Source organism: Bombyx mandarina, chromosome 01 (genome assembly GCF_030267445.1).
Source record: "Bombyx mandarina strain Sakado chromosome 01, ASM3026744v2".
Classification (NCBI taxonomy): Eukaryota; Metazoa; Arthropoda; class Insecta; order Lepidoptera; family Bombycidae; genus Bombyx; species Bombyx mandarina.
In genome coordinates, this window is record NC_143208.1 from 16539738 (window position 1) to 16564428 (window position 24691).

At 38.1% G+C, this 24691-nt stretch overlaps 1 protein-coding gene across 1 annotated transcript in view; it reads left to right on the plus strand.

Annotated features, from left to right (window-relative positions):
* meigo (Solute carrier family 35 member B1 homolog meigo) overlaps positions 1-24477 on the plus strand; it is a 32922-nt gene extending 8445 nt beyond the window's left edge. Inside the window, exons 4-7 of the mRNA XM_028187365.2 lie at positions 3015-3076; positions 3506-3653; positions 23467-23602; positions 23774-24477. Coding sequence (XP_028043166.2) covers positions 3015-3076; positions 3506-3653; positions 23467-23602; positions 23774-23841 — 414 coding nt within the window. The 3' untranslated portion in view covers positions 23842-24477. The remainder of the gene's footprint in view (positions 1-3014; positions 3077-3505; positions 3654-23466; positions 23603-23773) is intronic.
* Positions 24478-24691: the final 214 nt, after the last annotated feature.

Below are 24691 nucleotides of genomic sequence, written 5' to 3' on the forward strand. Positions count from 1 at the left end.
ACTGATAATTTAAAAGGATGGTAAAATCGAAACAACTACTGAAGCGGTATGCAAAGGGAGGTAATTTTTTTTTTCCACAGGAGAAAATCGCCGAATTCCCACCCGCACGGCAGGTGGGGTATGTGGGAGTCGAACCTCACCAAAAACTCCTGCCGCTCACAGCCGGCGCCCTACCCCGGACCGGGCGGGAACCCAGTCGGAGCTATTGAGACGGCGGGACAGGGTTTACGCAGAGCATATTACGTCCATCCCGCCGTCCCCCAGACGCCGGACCGGCGGCTGCCAGCGACACGACCGCCGGTTCCCTCGGTCGACGGGCCAAGAGCCCGCACTAATGGCGCCGCGCTACACCTTCCCCCGGAGCGGTCGGGGGAACGCGGCCTACCACGCCACCCCACGCCTAGGCTCCTCTCCGCACAAAGCGGGTGGAGCCCGAAGCTCTTAGGGGGCCGGGTTACGGACGGGACCCCGATCCCGACCCCCTGCTCGGCGGCGGCGGATTTCTGCGTAGTGAGGAGAGCTTTGCCTCACTCGCCCCGCCGCCTCCTTCTGCGAGATGGTGCACGCGCAGAAGTCGAGCATAGCCTTCCAAGACTCGTCGCTGCCAAGCATCGACGCCACGACACCTGGCAGCGACAAGTCCGGTCCTATCTTTGCGACCAGGACACGGCGCTGCACCTCCCAAGCGGGGCAGACTGCGAGCGTATGCTCCGCCGTGTCCAGGTCGTGTCCACAGTGGTGGCACCTCGTCGTCGGCTCAGCTCCTATCCGGTGCAGGTACTTCCCGAAGCATCCGTGCCCGGTCAGCACCTGCACCAGACGAAAGGTGAGACGTCCTTCGCCACGATTCACCCAGTCATCAAAGACCGGGTAAACCGCCTCGACGGTCCGTAGACCCCACGTGGGGTTGGCCAACCGCCTCGACCACGACTCGAGCACGGACTGCCGAGAATGGGCCTTCCGCGCCCGCAGCTCACTTTCGGGGAGACGCGCCACGCCCCGAGCACGAAGCTCGCTGCGCCACCGATAATCGGCAGCGAGCGACTCCGCCTCCAGCTCCCATGGCGGCGTCCCCGCCAACACACACGCCGCCTCGAAGGAGACGGTGCGATATCCGCGGATGACCCTGATAGCAACGGTGCGCTGCGGCCGGCGCAGGAACCGAGCCATAGTGGCCCGATTGCGTGGCTCAGCCCATACAGGCGCACCGTACAGGGCCATCGATCGCACCACCCTTGCATAGAGGCGGCGCACAACCCGATTCGGCCCCCCGATATTCGGGAGCAGTCGGCTCAAAGAACCGGCTGTCCTCATTAATCGGGGGACCAGCTCCGCAAAGTGAGCACGAAAAGCCCACCGGCTGTCCAACACGAGGCCGAGGTACCTCATCTGCACCCCGACCCCTATCCGGACGCCTCCAACCACGATGTGGGCGACGACAGGTGGCGCTCTCCGCGGCCCGTGAAACCACAAGGCCTCGGATTTACTGAGCGCCACGTCGAGGCCCAGTCTCTTTATCCTCCCGACGACGAGGGCCACTCCAGCTGTGGCGAGACAGACTCTCTATAATCATCCCCCCGGGCCACGACCAACATGTCGTCCGCGTAACAAATAACGCGGAGGCCCGGGAGGAGGGCACCCCTCAGCACCCAGTCATACCCAATGTTCCACAAGAGGGGTCCGAGAACCGACCCCTGCGGAACACCACGCACGACCGGAAAACGGTGAAGGGTCCCACCGTACCCGGTACATTCGACCGACCTGGCCTCCAAATAGGAGCCAACCAGCCGGCGGAGGTAGAAGGGCACTCCATGCCTCTCCAGTGCCCCCCCTATCACGGACCAGGGCAGGGTGTTAAATGCGTTGGCGATGTCAAGAGACACCGCCAGCGCCACCCTGCCCCGTGAGACAGCCTCGTCCGAAAAGGGAGGTCATAGAAAATTTTTGTTTACGGATGACAATTTTTTTACAATTGAGCAACATTTTAACAAACAAAATGACCGTATTTATGCTCAAAGCTCTAAGGAAGCTTCCCAATTAGTCGACAGAGTGCAACGTGGGCACTATCCGACTTCAGTGATGGTTTGGTGGGGTATTAGCTATGAAGGAGTGACTGAGCCATACTTTTGTGAAAAAGGTATCAAAAATCGGCACAAGTGTATCAAGATACCATTCTTGAGAAGGTAGTGAAGCCCCTTAACAACACCATGTTCAATAATCAAGAATGGTCCTTCCAGCAAGACTCGGCGCCAGGTCATAAAGCTCGGTCTACGCAGTCTTGGTTGGAAACGAACATTTCGGACTTCATCAGAGCTGAAGACTGGCCGTCGTCTAGTCCCGATCTTAATCCGCTGGATTATGATTTATGGTCAGTTTTAGAGAGTACGGCTTGCTCTAACGCCAGATAATTTGGAGTCCCTAAAACAATCCGTACGATTGGCAGTGAAAATTTTTCCCATGGAAAGAGTGCGTGCTTCTATTGATAACTGGCCTCGACGTTTAAAGGACTGTATTGCAGCCAATGGAGACCACTTCGAATAAGCTTTTTATACTTTAAATTGTTTTATATTTATGTATTAAACTAACACAGTGTAAAAGTAATAAATGTTATTTGCAATAGATTTTTTATTATTTTTAATTGTAACAGTATTTATGGCCAGACTAAGTGTATTAAGTGAACGACCTCATGGCCTATTTGGTGTTAAGTGGTTACCGGAACTCATAGTAACACAAGGTGAATTCCGTCACCCATTTCGAGACTTGAGGCCTAAGTCAAAGACATAGTTTTATGATTGTCACGCACTTCAAACTAAAATACACGATTACTTCGCATGAAAGTTTGATTGAGCATAATTTTTCGATAAGATGCTTTCAACATGTGATGAATTCTTATAGTGGGGCTCGACAATATATATAGCCCAATAAATTTTCATTTAGTTTGAAATGAAAATCCTACTCAGAAACTTCAGTTGGAATAAATTCAAAATAATCATTTTTTCTTTCTCTTTTTATAGGAACGGATTAAAAGCGAACATTCTCCAACTGCGTACGCAATGATGTTGAACACAAACTGGTGGTATGTCGAGTTTGTGCCTATCGTATCTGAAAAATGACATAAAAAAAACTGGAACAGTGTAACAGTGATAAACAAGATGTCGCGCGAGAAGAACAATAGATCAACTAAAATTAGAAACGTTCTTCACTTTTCATTAGAATTGCTATGCCTCAGCCTTAGCGAATTATCCGTATATTTAGCGATTGCACACCGCGAACTTTGTTTTGTTGGCATTTATTTTTATTCTCGTGAATTAACATATTAAATAAAGGCTTATCTGCCTGTGCCACACAGACTGTTAAATTGTAAAGCTAGAACTAGAATTAACAAAACTAATATAATACTTTTAAAGCTTAACATAGCAATTTCTAATAAAAAGGAAAATGCTGAATGCGATCATATCGTAAATAAGTGTTGATGTTTTAAATGAGTATTGAAAATGCATTTTAGGTCTACTATAATTCTAACGATCGGCGTGGTATTGAGCGGTGAAATATTCCAGTTTATCCGTTTCGTGTCTGTGTACCCCGAAGTCATCGTATTTATCATCAGCTTGGCTCTAATGGGAGCTCTAGGCCAACTGTTTATATTTTATATGGTGAGTTAGTTTTGCAATTAAAAATCCCTTTTGTAAATTGAATTTTAACGAATTTTCCAACAATGTTTGCTTAAATTAGAATTTCATAAAATCATTCATATCTCAAAGGTGCATATTTAATGATTATTAAACGTTTTGTAAAAAAAATGAATCTCGGTTCAAAAAAAAAAAGGAAAGCTACAAAGCAAAATAACGTTTGACGTATGCGGATTCCCAATGGTAAGATATTATTATTAAACATTATTATTGAGCCGACGAGAAATTGCGATCCTGACGGTCTGTCAATTGGTCATGCTAGTGATGGAAAATATAATATACTTAATTATACTAATAATTATTTGTACTTACTTACACTTATTTATTATATTTTCTTCGGATTACGGGAGTCTTACATGTAGTTCAAATTTTACGGTTTCATTTGCCATTTATTGTTTTCACTTTATTAGTTTCATTTGTTTAAATGGTTATACATATGGATACAAAAATGCTAGGCGTGCGCAACTAAGTTTTCGCTGTTTGTCAATAGATGGCTGCAGCCATAAGTCGCTCTATTTTGACAGATCTAAAACATTGTGAACCGAGCCTAGAGATACGGTAAACAAACCTCTTTCACACATTAGTGATTTTGTTGTGTGATATACTAGTTTGGATTGTCTGAAAATGTCTGCTTTTGTACTAACTATGGCATTATTTGCGGGGAGTGTTGCTTTTATTTTGCCATTCGAAGAAAACGGCGACTGAACCACATCGAGGGCTCCAAAATGCTTACGGCGATCCTGCTTTGAGCGAAACAATCGTGACGTGATTGGTTTCGTCGATTCAAAAATAGTGATTTTAATGCTCACAACCGTCTGCGTAAAGGAAAGCCAAAATCCTTCGAAGAGGCTGCATTAGAGGCATTGATGTTCAGGAGTCGTGCCAAACGCATAGTCAACTTGCTCCAGTATTAGGATCTGCTCGCCAAGACATTTCCAAGCAATTGAATGCATCGGGAATGATTCATAGGTAAAGAATTTGGGTTCCTTATGAGTTGAAGCGAAGAGATGCCGAGTAACATTTTGTCGCCTGTGAAAAGGCTGTATAAAAGAAAAGGCTTTGTTCATAGCTTCGTGACGGGTGGTGAAAATTGGATTCAATACTGCAATCTAACCAAATTATCTGGTATTACCTGGTCAAGAGTCTACGTCATCAGGCCGGCCGAATATTCACACTGCCAAAGTTGAGCTGTGTATTTGGTAGGACCAGGTCGGCATTAATTATTATGAGCTATCGGAACGGAATGAAACCGTCATTGGGCGAAAATATCGAAGTTAGTGAAAGCGATTAAACCGAGCATCGTGCGAACAGCAGCCAAAATACGAACAGATGCTCTTGCATGATAACGCTCATCCTTGCTTTGCCAAACCCGCTAAAACTTGGAAACGATCAAATGGGTCTTTCGGCGCCATTCACAATGGATCTCTAGATATTACGCCGTCCGATTATTATTTGTAACGTTCAATGGCTCATGGTCAGCAGTTCCGCTCATCAAAGGATAAATTAAATCTTTAGACAATTTTTCACAATAAAGTTACATTATCAATTTTAAAAAACAAGCGAGAATTTAGCTGCGGACCTTTATTTTAAATTAATATTAGCGCTCAAAAGTATTTTGACGAATTATTCAATTAATTTAATTCAATTAATAGTCGATACCGTCATGTGACATTAAATTGAATCTGCTTTCATCACTACAAATTTTTCGTAAATTCACAATTCGTAGATACCAATAGCTTTTTCGTCGGTCTTCGTCCACGTAATCAAAGAGTTTCAAGAATTGTTTAATAGTGGAAATGTGAATGTAGACATTATATTTTTCTTTCTTTGCATCGTTCCAACTGATTTTCGGACATAACTTGTTGATGATTTATCTTGTTCGCGTGTGGTTGGAATAGTCCCGTAGGCTGTAAACGATTGTGTAAGGAAAAATAAAGAACTTACGTAGTGATTGCGTGTAGGAGACAGATTGTTTTGGACGTCCACTATTTTAGTTAGTCTTTATTTATTTTTTATTGCGTATATAGGGTGGACGAGCTCACAGCCCACCTGGTGTTAAGTGGTTACTGGAGCCCATAGACATCTACAACGTAAATGCACCACCCCACCCACCTTGAGATATAAGTTCTAAGGTCTCAATATAGTATTCGTTTATTATCAACTTATTCCATACAGTAACGATCTTGAAATACGAGCTATTTGGGTTTATTTCAGTCCATTCTTTAGTGCCTTTATTGCGCTTTTTCTACTCACCGGAATATTCTCTACGTTTCGGCTTATTGAAATAATATCTGTAATTAAATATCAGTAGAAATCAAAACTAAAACATAAGTAACGTGCATGAATTTTTATAGTTAACGTTATGACAAAAATATTTGGAGCTTGCTAAAAGACCTTCGTCCGGTAACGCAAAGTGTAAACAAATAAAACCAAATAAAAAACATGAGATATTCAAAGAATAGCAGTTATACTGCTCGCCCTTCAAGACATCGTCGGATAGTGTTCTATTTTAAAATAAATATTGTTACGCCGGTAAGAGATATTGCAATCTATCGCCGAATAGCCGAACGAATATCAAAGGACTTAGAAAGCTCGAGAAGTACAACGCCATCTATTGTCAGATAGCGGAAACGCACAATACTGGAAATGTGTGGAATATTCTCGACGATTCTAAGGATGTCGTAACGACTATAAAAGCGTTGCAGAGATGGCACGCAGTCAGTTACTAATCGGAACTACTCGAAGCGAAACAGCGAACGGATCACCTGAAGCGAAGCGGAAGAAGCGTATTGAGAATTTTAAAGTGTTTTAAGTGCTCTAAGTTCTAATACAGTGTTAATTTGTACTTTGGGATAACTTTATATTTATTCCGAACCCCAGCGCGTAACTATTAACGACTTTAAGGCTGTCAAAATATTTTTGAGTGCTGTTTATCGATAATTAAAATTAATGAGAAATTCCAAAACAGTTGGAAATAGTGAATTAGGTTCTGATTCCTTTGAGGTGGCGCTGTTTTCTTAATTACTTACGTCTACATATTATGTGTACTATAATATAATTATTATGAACTTCAAAATATGTATAGATAATCAATTTGTTATTCATGATAGATATTTCTCTGTCTCGTTCATAGGTTTCGAAACTATATTTTACTATTTTAAGGCAACCGTCGCCGAATTTATCTTATGTAATTTTATCGTTTCCTTAATAGTTTGATCGTATCGTGGCGTGTTGCGTTACCTTTTATTTTGAGCTTGAACTGCCTCAATCGTATTATACTGGTAGGACACGAAAAAATATTGAGAACGCCCGAACCACATTCTAGAACAAATTCTTCTTATTTCATAACGCACTTGTGCCTGCTTACTTGTCGTAAAAAAATTGATTAGACTGACTTCCGAAAATTTTCTGACAATGTTATCAAGCCACCGCCGAGTCTTCTGTTAAATGCTTTATTTATTTAAACGAACAGCCTTGCTATACAAGCCGGGCCTTTTACCCTTTATTGATGTCGATTATCTATCGTCTATCTAAGAAGGAGCGTGTGATTGCTGTTTTTGTATATCTCGGCAATGAATAGGATTTAAGAGCAATAGTCGGATTAATCTCCGCAAATATATATATATATATATATATATATATATATCTTTCAAAAATAACTTTTCTTTAATTTTAATATAATATAAATAAAATATTTTTACTTGCGTTAAACAATTTAGCTGCTTTCAATGATGTCATATAAATCCTGTTCACTGTTTTCAGTTCCCAAATAGCTGTCTGATTTCATTGAGGTCAAATTAATCACCTGATTGTAAATTTGTCCTACGGGTTTCACTTTTCATTTGCCGCTTTATTATGCACCGCTTCGGTACAACACAACACAATATAATATAAGGATAGCTTATTCCGAAGCTCAGTTATAAGCAAGAGCACCAAAAGGAAAACCGCATCACAGGAATAAACGGAACGGCAAAAGGGGTAGTTGTAGAGTTGTTGTAGAGTGTGAGCTCAACATGCCATTTGGGAATGCCCTTTTTTACCATAAATATTTAAAAAAAAGCTAGTAAGTATAGGTACGCTACTTGCCTTCGCATGTCATGTGTGAGCGCAGTTTTATGATTCAATTAACTTTTTTAGTCCCTTTTATTCTGTTATTTGTAGATTATAACTACAAAATATAATTTTATAAGAAACGTAACAGTTCAGTACTTATGTTTTCTTATTTGTTTATTTTTTAATTTTAAGCCGAAGCCTTTTTAAGTTGAGTTGAGCTATAACTTATTATTATTATTATTAAATTCTTTATTTCAGATAATAATCCATATAAATGTTAGTAACAGTTATTTCTTACAAATAAGTTAGTAAAGACACAGTAATAAAAGAAACAACAACATACATACTACATACGATTGCAATAGCTGCATTACGAGAAAATTTTGTGAACCTCTCTGCAATGATTCACAAAAGGTCCATCTAACCTAGAGAGCTATAGTTAATCCCGTCCTACCTCAAAGTTATTTAATCATAAGTTATCGTACTATCAAAATTGCGATCACGACCTGTCAGGAGCGCATTCTTTCCACGGCCGGAAATTAGGATTGTGTCCCACTCATCCAATTTCTTTGTCAGATGCTGAATTAAATGTAGTGGATAATATCTCTCGACAAATGAGATATTTCTTAATCTGTTTCATTGATCCCATATTTTTTACAAATTAAGTTAATCAGTGTTGCCACTTTCCGAGCGTTAGGTACTTAATTTATTATATTACAATTATTTACATGAATAAAATGCTATTTTTTTTCTTTAATAGTCGCTTATTTATTCAAAATACAAACATATTTATTCGACATAGCGCTTCAAAATTAGTTTTATTCTTGTTTATTGCTCAAGCTATGATACACAAAAAACAAAAAAAAACACTTCGGTTCAAAATAATATATATGAAAGATATGCACAGTTATAAACATAAGTAAATAGACAAATTCTATATTTACGGTGATTATTGATATTTAATTTGTTTTATCTTCTTAATTACTTAGTATGTAAATGACTATCATATTACCTAAGTAAACATACCTGGTTTTCATAATTTGCCAAAAAAATCTTTTACCAATAAAAAAAAGCTATGTTTTTTCTGAAAAAACTTCTGTCTATCAATTTCACTGTTGGCACCACTGCGTAGAAGATTTCATGATACATAGTATGACACACTTCATGACACATAGTATGATCAAAGAAATTGGATTAGTGATATCAGGGATTCGACAAGTATTTTTTGTTGAATCTTGGATGAGGATATTGAACTAGTAAGTAATATGGAAACTAGTTAGTAATATGGTAAGTAATATGGAAAAAAAATTGACGTAACAAAATGTATATGTATACTGTTATACCATATCCTATTTATATATGTACGGGATTAATTTTATGTTGTATTTATTAAATACTAAAATGTTGGTAATCTTATATATGCTGCAAAAATAGTTTGTAAAATTTTCTAAATTTGACAATACATTTTTGCAGTGCATTATACATATTTATGAGTAGTGATATTTTTGGCAAAATTACATCAGGTGTCATGATGACGAATTGGATATTGCAAATCAAAAACTTAAAACAAATAAATAACTGATGTGAATGACTGCATTAATGTTCTCAATGCAATTTCCTCAGCTAAAAAAACGGCTTGGGTGAAATTGAAGCATGCATGCATGTTTCCAATATTGTTACGTACAGTATTGGTAAATTGTATTATTTAATACATTTAGAATCACAAAACTGTTATTTTGGTAAAATGAAGAAAGTAACTTTCTTGACCGTGCTCACGAAAAAGAAAAAAATTAGTTGTCTGTAAAGTCGGTTTACTGACGATAGTTGAACGTGACAACGTCATAAGAACATACTGATGGAATGGTTTCATTTTTCAATTATCGCAATTATCTTTGCTATAAACAATTGACACCACATTCACTTTCCACTGAACTTCATACTTGACGAAAACATGTAAATGTATTATTGTATAGCAGCTGTCCACGCGGATGCATCGCTCACTCAAGTAGGAGAGAGACAGATGTCGAACGCTGCCGAATGCGGAGGCCGATTGTGCCTCTTTGTCGCTCGTTGCGCGCTCTCGCTTGTACTTCAAGCCTTAAATGGAACATCTCAGAGCGAGGTAATGCCGCATGAGTCATGTTTTTTCGTGCGTGCAGCCGGCTCCATCGAATTATAAGACGTTGTCACGTCAAAAATACATTTATGTCATTATCCAATCCCTCGCCAAAAAATAGGAACGCATCCCCATAAATGAAGCAATAATAGATTTAAAACAAACAGCAGGAGCCCATTTTATTTTAAACACGCATAGGTACTGTAAATACCATATCCATGTTTGTTATAAAAGAAAATATATTGTAGGGTGTATGTAGTTATTTTCTTCATCTACTGAATATAGGAAACAATAGAAGTAATGAGTTGTGTATTATTTTAAGTACATTTAGAGCTAAGTACGAAAAGAGCGGCTACAAATTAATAATATGAATTTCGTGAAATTGAAACTAACTAAAAGATACTAATCATATATTGTGAAATAAAGCATTTTTCGACAGAGGCTATTTTCAGTTAAACTCAGTGTTTTAGTTTGAGTTGAACATAAAACATTAGAAACTTTCCTAGATTTTTAGTTCTTTGCTGTTTTTAGTATGATGACGTCATTAGCATCGTCTTTGTATGCCTATAGGTTAGAAAGTAAGGTATGCATAGTTTGTTCCCCTTTCATCAATCTTACGTATTTTAAACTGAATATTTGTGTGACAATATGTATGTACATATATTATGTACTTATATCATAAATATTTTTAGTATTACTGTCAATCATAAAATCAGGAGAAAAATAAATTAATATAAAAAAAAAAAAAAAACAAAAAAAAAAGGAAAAAAATGCGTTTACATTTGCCCCTTGCTTAATTTGGTTTTTTTTTTTCATGTAAAAACCCTTAACAAACTGATACAAATATTTTTATTTACAAATTAGGCGATTTTTTTTATACTTCAGTAAGTATTAATTCTTATTCGATATGAGCTTCGCATACCATTATTTCATTCGGTTGTGTAATGTGTCAACTGAGCCAGATACGAGGTTGAGGAAATGTGTAACTTTTACTGTAATGTTCAACTAGTTTACTATTTACCTCACAATCAAGAGACGGCGCCATTTATATGGCGGGCCCGACCATCCAGACTCGTAGCTGTAATACAGCTCTAGCTCTACGATGTCAGAACTATTCAGTAGCAGGGTTGCACAAATTAATGAAAGACAGACTTTTGCATAACATATCGCATCTTTAGACCTATAGAGACCCGACCCAAAAAATGTGTTTTTGGAAAACGTCGAATAAGGTTTTCAAACCGAAAAGACGTAGAGGTAGAGGAAGGAGTGAAAGAGACCATTGGATAAGTTGGTCCCTTTCTAAGCTACTTTTGGTCATTTGATTATTATGAGTTCTTGAAAAAGGTCGTTCTAGGTCTATTTTTTAATTAAATTCGAAATCCTAAAATTTCGAAGCGGGTCTCTATAATTCTAAAGGTGCGATATGTTCAACTGCTGAGTCCCGGGCATTGACCAAATTAATGGCTTAGGGAGGCATAGAGAACATCCATACATATGTACATATGAACAATGATTTTTATTTACGAGTATATACCTTGTCTTGCCATAAATACTGAGACGAAGGAAAAAAAAATTCTATTGCAAATAACATTTATTACTTTTACAGTGTGTTAGTTTAATACATAAATATAAAACAATTTAAAGTATAAAAAGCTTATTCGAAGTGGTCTCCATTGGCTGCAATACAGTCCTTTAAACCTTGAGGCCAGTTATCAATAGAAGCACGCACTATTTCCATGGGAAAAATTTTCACTGCCAATCTTACGGATTGTTTTAGGGACTCCAAATTATCTGGCGTTTAGAGCAAGCCGTACTCTCTAAAACTGACCATAAATCACAATCCAGCGGCCAGTCTTCAGCTCTGAGAAAGTCCGAAACGTTCGTTTCCAACCAAGACTGCGTAGACCAAGCTTTATGACCTGGCGCCGAGTCTTGCTGGAATGACCATTCTTGATTATTGAACATGGTGTTGTTAAGGGGCTTCACTACCTTCTCACGAATGGTATCTTGATACACTTGTGCCGATGTTTTGATACCTTTTTCACAAAAGTATGGCTCAGTCACTCCTATATACTCCATAGCTAATACCCCACCAAACCATCACTGAAGTCGGATAGTGCCCACGTTGCACTCTGTCGATTAATTGGGAAGCTTTCTTAGAGCTTTGAGCATAAATACGGTCATTTTGTTTGTTAAAATGTTGTTCAATTGTAAAAATTTTCTCATCCGTAAACAAAAATTTTCTATGACCTCCCTTTGCGTACCGCTTCAGTAGTTGTTTCGATTTTACCACCCTATTCTCTTTTAAATTATCAGTTAAGAAATTACCAGTACGTCTCTTATAGGCTGCAAGTCATAAGTCATCTTTTAAAATACGCGACATGGTTCTATGTGCCATCTTCATCTACCGAGATAAAATCTTTTGCTTTGTGACAGGATTTCTTCGAATTCTTTCCCTTACTGCTTTGACCACCTTTTTCGTACGAACACTACGTGGACGGCCAGACCTTTTTCTGTCACAAACAGAGGAGGTTTCATTGCACCTATTAATAGCCCGGTCCACAAACATTTTACTAATCCTAAGCGTATGGAGAGTTTTAAAAATTGCATTTGGGTCCATACCTACTTTGTGTAATGCAATCACAGCGATTCGGTTCTCTTTATCACCCCACTCCATTTTAATATCGCAAAATATTGTACAATGTATTGGCGCCAAAATGAGAAAACTCAATGAGCAATCATATAAAAATGACAGATTCCAAATTCAATTGTAATATTTTGTTTATTTTTAATTGTAACAGTATTTATGGCCAGACTAAGTACATAGTCTAGTCATACATAAGTTCTGTTATAAATGAAAATGCATTTTTTTAAATGAAGTAATGTAATATTATAAAAAAATTATACCTACATAATTATTAAAGTCTCAGCAAAAAATAAAAATATATTGTATTCGAAATGGCCACCTTTTGCTTTACACAGGCCTTTAATCTGTTTGGCTACGAATCTATGGGTTTACGCACTGTTTCCAAGGCAAATTTCACCACTGCTTGCTTCCAAAGATTTTTTAAGAGACTCAATGTCGCCGTGTCGCTTAGAGCAGGCCATGTCCTCTAAAACAGTTGCAACAAATCAACACAAATCTTGATACAATTTGACTGAAGTTTTCACTTCATTTTCACAAAAATGTAGCTTTGTGACTCCTTGATAAGATACGCCCCACCAAACCATCACAGACGCAGGATGATGACCACGTTGTACTTTTCCGACCACTCGAGCAGCTTTAGAACTGTGAGCATACTCTTTATAATTTTGCTTATTGTTCCTCAATCGTGAAATTTTTTTCATCGTAAAGATTTCTGTGCCTTTCACCTGCGTACCGCAACAGAAGGCGCTTTGATCGGACCACTCTCTTTAATTGTAAAGATAGATTTAGGGCATGTCCTGTATGTCGAGGGTAAGCACCGAGCTCCAGTCTTGTTTTATAATACGCGAGAGTCCTAGCGGGAATCTTCATTTCTCGCGATAAGATTTTTTGCTTCCTAATGGGGTTTCGACGAATTCTGGCTTTAACAGCATTAATAGCCTTTGTAGTCCCAACAGCACGCGGCCGCCCCGATCTTTTCTGGTTTTCGACAAACGAAGTGTTGTTGTATCCGTTGATAGTACGATATACGAACATATTACGGCGAATACCAAGCTTTTAAAATGTCTGGATTCTGAAATTTGAAATTACCGACGGCTCTTTACCCACTTTATGCAAGGCGATCACTGCAATCCTATTTCCTTTAACTTCGATATTGTAACTTAATAACGTAGGACGTATGTACGAACCACCGCAGAGAATTCCGACGAGTACAATGTAGCAGTCGGCTTACACCAAGAGTCTGTGCTAAGTCCCTATCTCTTCCTGCTGGTGATGGATGCCTTGACATCTGAGATAAAGGAAGAGCCCCCTTGGTGTATGCTGTTTCCCGATGACATAGTGCTCGTCGGATAAAACGGGCTCGAGGTCCAAAACATACTGGAGAAATGGCAATGCAAGTTGGAGAGTGTTGGCCTGAAAATTAGCAGATCGAAAACCGAACATCTGTTCTGTGATTTTGGCGGTCTCTCCAATTTTACACCCATTGCTCTCCTTTGCCAGTATGTCAAGACTTCCGATACTTAGGGTCTGCTATCCAAAGCGACGGTGAACTGGATCGTACTCTGAGGCACAGGATCGACGCAGGATGGATGAAATGGCGGCAGGTCACGGGTACCACATGTGACTCACACATTCCTCTTCCCCTAAAAAGGAAGATATATAAGACCTTAATGAGGTCTGCCGTCTTGTATGGATCATTTTGTTGGACCACTAAAGTGGCGGATGAAAGGCGATTGCATGCAGCAGAGATGCGAATGTTGCGATGGATGTGTGGAGTAACAAGAATGGATAGAATACGGAATGAATATGTTAGAGGAAGTCTGAAAGTGACAGAGAAGCTGAGAAGTGCGCGTTTGGGTGGTGTAGATATGTGATGAGACGAAATGAAAATGAGCTTGGTAAGAGTGTTAACTATGAATGTGGAAGGATATAGAGGAAGAAATAGACCTAAGAAAAATGGATGGATTGCGTGAAAGACGATATGGGTAAGAGGGGAGTGAGCGAAGAAATTGTATATGATAGAAGAGTATGGAAGGAGAAAACATGTTGCGCCGACCCCAGGTGGGAGAAGGGCAGGATAATGATGATTGTAACTTAATAATGAACACGGAAAAATATGTGAAATGGTGCAAAATCGAAAGAAGGTTTTATAATAACATACGTGTTCCAAATTCAAAATAATTAAAATGTTGAAAAAAGAAAAGTTTTTATGTAACAGTATTTATGGCTAGACTACGAGTAGTTGATTAAGCTGTGGGTTTCAAAAAATGTGACATAAGTCCACATTTTCTAAAGATTTTTTTTATTTCAACCATAAGCTAGTCTGCGAATTGCAGTAATCTTAGATTTAGATGGCACAATAATCTCATACCAACCGGAAATGGAATTGTTATCTTTAACAATTCCATTTCCGGTGGTATGAGATTGAAGAGATGAGAGAATGAGATGATGAGAAAATTACATGACCCTTTAGAAAAAATCAATGGCACTTCTTTTAACTACACGGGCGACGCCGCCGGCAACAGCCAATAAAACAATACATCAACTCACTATCAAGACGAAACTTGAAACAGGAGTAAGTTAGAAAAACTTCATAGAAAAGATGAACTACAAACGTCAGTTTTCGCTCCTTTTTAGTACGTATTTTATGGGCGACTTCCGAACGAAAACATATTTAATACAGTAATACATAAATCTATAGTTGCACCCAGTAATGCATAAAAATTTAGTAGTATTTACATACATAAAAAAGCAATAATTGTTGATGATATCTTGATATCAGAACGCGCAAAGCTTAAGCTAACGTGCATTTATCAGATGTCAAATAGACAAAAAAAAACTATAAAAATGTTCTCTTTTGTGATTTTCTATATAGTTATATAGATATAAATTATTTAATTATTAATTAAATTAAATTATATAGATAAATTATAATTTGCGTAATTACTGGTGGTAGGACCTCTTGTGAGTCCACACGGGTAGGTACCACCACCCTGCCTATTTCTGCCGTGAAGCAGTAATGCATTTCGGTTTGAAGGGTGGGGCAACCGTTGTAACTATGTTGAGATCTTAGGACTTATATCTCAATGTGGGTGGCGCATTTACGTTGTAGATGTCTATGGGCTCCAGTAACCGCTTAACACCAGGTGGGCTGTGAGCTCGTCCACCCATCAAAGCAATAAAAAAAATATGCTATTCTATTTTTTTTGTGAGATTACTTGCTCTTTCAGAAGAAACAACATTTTGGTAGCTGACTGTGTCTGCTTCTCTAATCTTTTACTAAAATGTTAAAAAAATATTCACATGATTACCTTTATCCCACATTCTAAATACGGGAGTAATCTCCTACCTCTTTTGAATATTCGTGGGCTCCAGCTTAATATGACACTAAAACGTTAGCTAGCTAGTCAGTATAAGTCATGAAATAAATAAAAAAAAACAGGTACTTTATTTCATCAAATAATGCTTATTTTAACGAGCAGAGTTGTCGCGGATTTTCGTTTGATTTTATTCTTCTCCTTTACTGCATTATGCGAGGAACGTTGTGTGAAGGCTGGACGTTGATGGAGACACCCAGTAGCTCCCTGGAAAAGGTTGGGTCGGCGAGTTGGTGAAGCCTACATGTTCTTCTTTATATGGGACCCTGGAATAAAACCTTCGCGGAAAAACGATTTTTGATAATAATATATGATCTACAAATTTTATAATCCACAATACTAAGATTGACGTTCTTGCGTATTCACAATACTCGTTTAAAATATTTAATTTTCGAAATCCGTATATTTGAACTGAATCAAACACAATTTGATTATAAAAATATAAACCTCAATATAATAGTAACATTTAATCAAAGCCAAAAGTTATTTATTTACTAAAAATTGAGTCCGTAGACAAAATAGTTATTACTGGTTATTTATTTATTTAGAATACCGACAATAGGTACAATGGGGAAAGAATAATAATAGTTGGGTATATTCAGTAAGAGTAATAATAGGTTCCGTTAAAATATTGTACATTTACAATGATGATAACAATGATGATCATGATACAAAACGAACCTTAAGTAATTTAATTAAAACAAATAAAGGATAAAAAAATTGTATGAAAAGAATATAAAAAAGTTTATGAGAGGATAAGTATTATAACAACCAGAACATAAGATATATTTATGACTAAATTTTTTATTTGTTTTTTTTTTTATTCTTAGGTGGGTGGACGAGCTCACGGCCCACCTGGTATTAAGTGGTTACTGGAGCCCATAGACATCTACAACGTAAATGCCGCCACCCTCCTTGAGATATGAGTTCTAAGGGGAGTGCTCTGAGGAATTATTCGAGATGATATCGTCATCTCGTTTTTGCCATCGCACCGCCCGCCACCGGAGTAGAGTTCATCCATACTACCTGGAGCCACTGCGGTCATCCACAGTGCGATTCCAGAGGTCTTTTTTGCCACGTACCATCCGGCTATGGAATGAGCTCCCCTCCACGGTGTTTCCTGAGCGGTATGACATGTCCTTCTTCAAACGAGGCTTGTGGAGAGTATTAAGCGGTAGGCAGCGGCTTGGCTCTGCCCCTGGCATTGCTGAAGTCCATGGGCGACGGTAACCACTCACTATTAGGTGGGCCGTATGCTCGCCTACCTGCAAGGAAAATAAAAAATAAAAAAAGAAACAAGGTAATGTCCCACCCTTCAAACCGAAACGCATTAACTGCTTCACGGCAGAAATAGGCAGGGTGGTGGTACCTACCCATGCGGACTCGCAGGAGGTCCTAACACCAGTAATTACGCAAATTATAATTTTGCGGGTTTGGTTTTTATTATACGATGTTATTTCTTCACCGTGGAAGTCAATCGTGATCATTTTGATAAATACGTATTTCATCAGAAAAATTGGTACCCGCCGACGGGATTCCAACACCGGTGCATCGCTACATACGAATGCACCGGACGACTTATTGACTTTATATGCTTACTATTCATCCAGATAGCCTAATATGTATATTTACTAACTGTGTGAACACGGCATGGAATCATCGTTACAAGAAATTTTATTTCCGCCTTAATATACGTTCGAGTTTTTATTTTCAAGTACAATGCATAAATACATTTAGTGACACGAAAACGTAACGATATGATCATAAAATAAGAATAATTTACAGAAATCAGTACCTATCGAAAAACAGATGGCGTTAGCTAAGCGAACTTGAATCTCCAGGTATCGTTTAGCGTAGTGACGTCAACATTGCCCTTGGCCGGCTATAGGCTTTATCGTCGAGCGAACATGACCTAGTTCCTAGTTCGATAGATTTCAGCTTTACAATTTCAATGTAGGTATATTTCACAAACACACTGATCGCTCACTGCAAGAACTCAGTTTCAGAAGGCAGTTTTAATGCTCACCGTGGTGATAAATGTCACAAATTTTAATACCAGCTATAAATGTGAATATATGATAATTTTATTTGCAACAACCGTGAGACTAAATTGTTTTAAGTTGACGAATAAACAACAGTTAAAAAAAACCCTTTCTTCACACAAAAATGGATAAAAATATAATTGAATATTGCAATGTTTAATTTCATAAAACCAACCGGATCTTCTCAGTGGATCGCGATTCCGATCCGGTGGTAGATTCTGCAAATGACTGCTCTCACTGGGGCGGGTGCTAGCAAATTAACTCAGGTTGAACGCGTGAGTTCACCTACTTGCCCGCGCGAAGCTGTAATGGCCTCCAGCAAATAAGTAGTGAAATAAAAAAACTAACTTTGGACGTTCGACACTGAATACCTTTACCTTTTTGCTTTCTCACGTAACAGTATTAAACAAGATTCTATCGTAGTCACTACCATTTCAGGACGGACCGTATATATTAGGAGTATAAAGTATGAAATTGCCGATTTGTACTTAAAAAATGAAATTCGTTTTTTTTATATAACATTTTTATTTCATCAAAATACCTACCCTTATTATCTATACATTGCTGCCATCTAATAGAAAGGTCAATTATACCTTTGCGATAGAACTCGGGTGATCTAAATTCTACCAACTGTGTGAAAGCATTTTGTACTGCCTCCTGGGAAGAAAACTTTTATCACATAGAAAATTGTCCAAATCACGAAAAAAAAAATGGTAGTCCGTTGGAGCAAGGTCTGGCGAATACGGAGGGTGACGAATGGCTTCTAATTGCAATTCCTGTAGAGTTAAAACGGTTTCTCGTGCTGTCTCGCGTTATCATGGAGCAATAATGGTGAAGATCGATTCATGAGTCAGGGCTGTTCCACTGCAAGTTTTGCTATCATTGTTCTGAGTTCGGCACAGTAGATATCTGCCGATATTGTTTGACCAGATCGAAAAAAGGTGTAGTGAATAACATCATGCTGAGACCACCAAACAGTTACCATAACCTTTTTATTGGTAAGCTTTGCTTTAGGACATTGTTGCGGCGTTTGACCTGAGGTCAGCCATTGCGTTTTTCGCTTACGGTAATGGTAAAGAATCCACTTTTCATCACATGTCACAATTCGATCCAATATTCCTTCATTTCTATATCGATTCAACAAGGCAATACAAGTTTCAACACGTGTTTCTTTCTGCAGATCAGTCAAATCTTGAGGCACATATTTTTTCCTAGTGAGATACGTATTTAACTCATATTTACGAATGACTTCCACGATGGTCCCATCATCGTTCAATAAAAATCAAAACCGCAGTAATTATAATTTGACTAAACTATACAATTGAGACATGACCTCAAGCGTCAAGGTGGGTAGCGACACGTGATGCCTATGGGCTCCAGTTTATATTTAACAACAGGTGGGCCGTGAGCTTATTGACTGACACATCTAAGCAATAAATAAAAATTCATGACGACTTGAAATTACCGGTAAAGCCTGAATGCTTGAATAAAGACAAATTTAACTCTAGTATGCACCCGGTATATACTGAACCTAATCGATTGGAAAATACGTTGTGCGTTGTATTTCAGTGCAGTATTACAGCATGGAATACGAGTAAAATGTTACATCCTTATTTATGAATAACGTCCGTAGCTTGGCTAAAAGCTTTTTCTGAAACAGTAATGAAATTGTTAGCATTGAAATAAAACAAAAATACATATTATATTATATTAAAATCGTATAATTAAACTAGCGCAAAATTGAAACTGAATTAAAGAAATACTATTCTTATTTATTCTAAAAACTGCTTATCTACAGCTATCTATACTGCTTATCGATAGCCGTCTATAATAGCCTTTTTGTTTTGTAGACTAAAATATAAATTGGATTTTAAAAAAACTTAAAAGCATATAATCCATTCCATTTTTCAGTACAATCACCGTTAAAATATCATTCCTTGACACATTATACTCGCTTGAAAAAAAAAGAAGATACTCAATGTAATCGTGTTCCCTAATATCGTAATCTCTAATACGTAATAATACGAAGTATCGTCAAGTGTGTAAAGTTTGTAGTCTTGTGTACATATTATGGATATTTCTATCGTAAAACATTCACATTTATTCCAATATGAATTTGATTTGAATGTCGTCATTAGGGTCTAAAGTAGTAAAAGTAACAGCTAAAAAAGCCTTTAGTGATATTATGAGACAAGACATCATTTGGCGGACTGGGATATCTAGGTTAGTCTTTCCCAGATGCTACCTACTTCTGACAAATAGTTACACTATAACTATTAAACGTAGATATTGCCGGTTGACCAAAGAGCGTAGTAAGATTGGATGCGCCATTTGACAACAAAATTTTCAAAATTAATTATTAATCCAATTAAAACAAAAACTACTAATGTCAACATAATTAAAGTATATCGATACTTTACACATAAATAAACATTAGAATTCATTATTTTAACTTTGTATCGGATATATTTTGTTCATGTCTTTTAATAGTTCAATAACATGTGATCCAATAGGTCTATTCATCAATATACAGCAAGAGCCCGCGACGGCCAGACCTTCGATATTTTATTAAAGCTGAAAGTTTCTCTGTGTATGTCACCAACACAGGTAAGAACGACCCGCGACTATAGAGTTCCGATTGTGGTTACTTGGGTAGGTAACTAGCAGTAAAGGTATATAAAATAGTACCTTAAATTCGTTACAGTATAAAGCTATTTTTTATTATTATTTACTCCAGAATATCTTTAGAAATCACGAGTTTTTCTAATTTTTATTTATTGCTTAGATGTGTGAACGAGCTCACAGCCCACCTGGTGTTAAGTGGTTACTGCAGCCCATAGACATCTACAACGTAACCTTGAGATATAGTTCTGAGGTCTCAGTATAGTCACAACGGCTGCCCCACCCTTCAAACCGAAACGCATTACTGCTTCACGGCAGAAACAGGCGGGGCGGTGGTACCTACCCGTGCGGACTCACAACAGGTCCTACCACCAGTAATTACGCCAATTATAATTTTGCGGGTTTTATTTTTATTGCACGATGTTATTCCTTCATCGTGGAAGTCAATCGTGAACATTTGTTAAGTGCGTATTTCATTAGAAAAATTGGTACCCACCCGCCTGCGGGATTCGAACACCGGTGCATCGTTCGATACGAATGCACCGGACGTCTTATCCATTAGGCCACGACGACTTCAAAATCGACTTCGATATTCATTGCCGGACACTTTTTACAGTTGCTACCCCCTGCCAGACACCCCTCCCTTAACTTTAATAAATTTTAATTATACTTTCGTTATACTATAAAAGCTGAATTTTATATATGTTACTTAGGAACTTATAAAAATATGTTACCCCAATAGCCAGACAGTTTTAATGATTCTTACATCTTGCCAGACACACTGAGACTCCGCTGTAGGTGCGCGCGCGAGGTAACAACTGTTCATGCGGGTGTGAGTGAGATAGAGTGCTTAGTCTATTGTGAACGTTTACTGCATATCAGCTGTCATTTTTGAAATTTATCCTGCGTTCTTTAGGAAAGGAAAATTAAAACCATACAAAACATTAAAAAAAAATCCAGAGTACTAGGAAGTATTAGGAAGTACTTTAAGGTACTATTTTATATACCTTTACTGCCTGTTACCTGCCCAAGTAACCACAATCGGAACTCTATAGTCGCGGGTCGTTCTTACCTGTGTTGGAGACATACACGGAAAAACTTTCAGTTTTTATAAAATAACGAAGGTCTTGCCGTCGCGGGCTCTTGGGCTATTACCCTATTTTACCTTGCGAAACAACATAACTTCTTGGTTAGATGACTGCTGTGCAATAATGTGACCAATCGTACCATGGGATATCGCGCTATCAAAAAAAGCGTGTGTATTTCTTGTGTTTCCGGCTAATTTCACTCTTGTCCTATCGATTAGCTGAAAATGGTTCTCATTGTCCCCTCACGAGTTCGCGGTTTCCCTGGTGTCCGATACTCGATGTATAGCATAAAGCCGAAGCACAGCACAATGTGGATACCACCGCTGCTCTCGCTCAACACGAGGTCAAAGTCTCCATTGCTTTAGAATAATAACAGTTTCGTGGCCTTCAACACTAAATACACGATTATTGCAGGCTTATGATACGCCTTCCCACCAGGAATCAGGCAAGAAAATAAGACATTGATAAATACATATTATTATGTACATTTAAATATCTTAGAACTAGCGGCGGGATACAAACTTATTATTGCTTCAATACTAATTTAATAATACCGTTTTATTAGTGCTATTTACTGCTAGTGCAGGAGGGGGAGTATTAGTAAACTCCGTTAGGTACCACCAAGTTGGCTATTTTCTACTGTAGAGCATCATGTGTTCCGTCTCCAAGAGTTATAGCGCCAGAATCATGAGCTAGTCCATCCCGGTCTAGGGCTATAAAAAGAGTACCATAGTAAAGCTGAAGCTGTTTACGATGAGGGCAACTTTTAACCAGAAACTGTATCATAGACCTTTTCTATTAGTTATTATTATCTGGGTAGGCTTCCTCTCGTATAATTCCAAAACTATTGGTGAGATCATAATTAAACGAAATAGAACCGGGTACACATACATAATATGTATAAACAAATAGAGTCAAACTGAAAACCAAAGTTTTTGTTTCTTTTTTGAAGGCGGTTAAGAATAAATAGATCGTAAAACATGACATGAATGTCATACGCACAAAAATTTACCGTACAGAAAAATTGTACAGAAAATCTACATTTCGGAACCCATATATATGCATTTTTTATTGCCCTTGGTAGACGAGCATACGGCCCGTCTGATGGTGAATGGTTACCGTCGCGCATGGACGTCAGAAATGCCAAGGGCAGAGCCAAGCCGCTCCTTACCGTTAAGCTTACTCCACAAACCTCGTTTGAGGAAGGACATGTCATAGCGCTCGGAAAACCCCGTGGAGGGGGCTCATTCCAAAGCCGGATGTTGTGTGGCAAAAAATATCTCTGAAAACGAACTGTGGATGAACGCAGTGGCTCTAGGTAGTATGGATGAACTCTACTTGGGTCGCGGACGGTGCGATGGTAAAAACGAGATGATGGGATCATCTCAAACAATTCCCCAGAGCACTCCCCAAGGAATATATGGTTCAAAATACAGAGAGAACTGAAGTCCCTCCGCAGAGGTTCCAAAGGATCCGTGAGAATGGGATTATCGACAATCCGAACGGCCCTCTTCTATATGGAGTCAAATGGAAGTAGCTGGTAGCCGGGAGCCCCGGCACAGAGGTGGAAGCAGTACTCCACGCGAGGCTGGACTTGTGCTTTTAAAGCAAAAATCTTTGTCCTGGCGTGAAGTACCGCTTCACTCTGTTGAGGACTCCCAGCATTTTGGACGCCACCTTGGCTTTGCCCTCCAAATGACTCTGAAATTGGACATAACTCGAAATGTCGACACCATTTAAAAAAAAGTAGCTATTTAATATATTATAGGATATAGATAGAATATCCTGTATTATGACAATAATAATAATACGTAAACACATTTATATTCCAGGTTTCGGAATTCGGTCCACTGCCATGCTCGGTGGTGACGACCACTAGGAAATTTTTCACTGTCCTAGCATCGGTTATATTCTTTGGCAACGTTCTTATACTGCGTCAATTTATCGGAGCTGCTCTTGTGTTTTCTGGTGAGTTTATATAAATCGCTGTCTTTGTCAGTTCTTTACGATATTATCTTTACAAATTGAAGTAAAATAACTCTGTACTCTTGAAAATATGAAATTACCGTTTAGGTTATATACCATTGAAAAGGCGGGTAGTAAAAAACATAACATTAATTTTTATTTATTGGTTTCCAGGTTTGTTTTTGGATATCTTCTACAGCAAAGGAAAGGGTCAAACACCCAAGCGGGCTATAGACAAATGATATAACAATGAATTCGTTTAAATAATTAGCCAAATAATATGGTAAATACAAAAAGATATATTGTCTATTAACTAATTAATTTTTCCCAATATAAATGTAAGTACATGTCGTTTGAATTATGCCTTAGTAGAACCGCGAAACTAAGAGATTTCGCTAAACGGATACCACGTAATATGATCTCCTGTGACAATCTTTATTTATTCAAATCAAAAAATATTTGCCGGAGATATCTTTTAAAAAAAAATTTTTCGTATGCGTTGTTCACCTGTATTTGTAATAAATTAAGCAAAATTATTTTTTACATTTTGTACAATAGTATAATAATATGTAAGTGTAGCTTTTTATATTGTGTATTTAGACACGTCATTTCTATTGAAATGACGAGACAGTTTACATTGTTTTACGATAGTTTGACTGATAATGAATTTGAATACAGAGAAAATTATATTGTGTGATTTTTAATTCCAATCGTAAATCGTAAGTTTTGACATAGTTTTTAACCAATAGTTAATTATATAATAATCGGATATACCATATCTGTTTAGATCAATAAAAAATACGTTACTGTTGGCAGTAACAAAACATTTTTTTTTTAAAGAAAATAAAAACAGCTCTCTCAAATCATAAAATCAAAAACATTGAAGTTTTTTTTATTATTTAGTCCCGATCGTTCTAGGTGAGCCTAAAGTTCAATTATTGGTGGCCTAAAATAAGTATACTATAGGAATATATATAATATATACTATAGGAATATACTATATAAATTGTTATGCATTGAAAAACCACGCTTTGTAAATTCTGTTCGATAAGACAAACGTAATGGATACTAAACTTGATGAGTTTGTCAGTA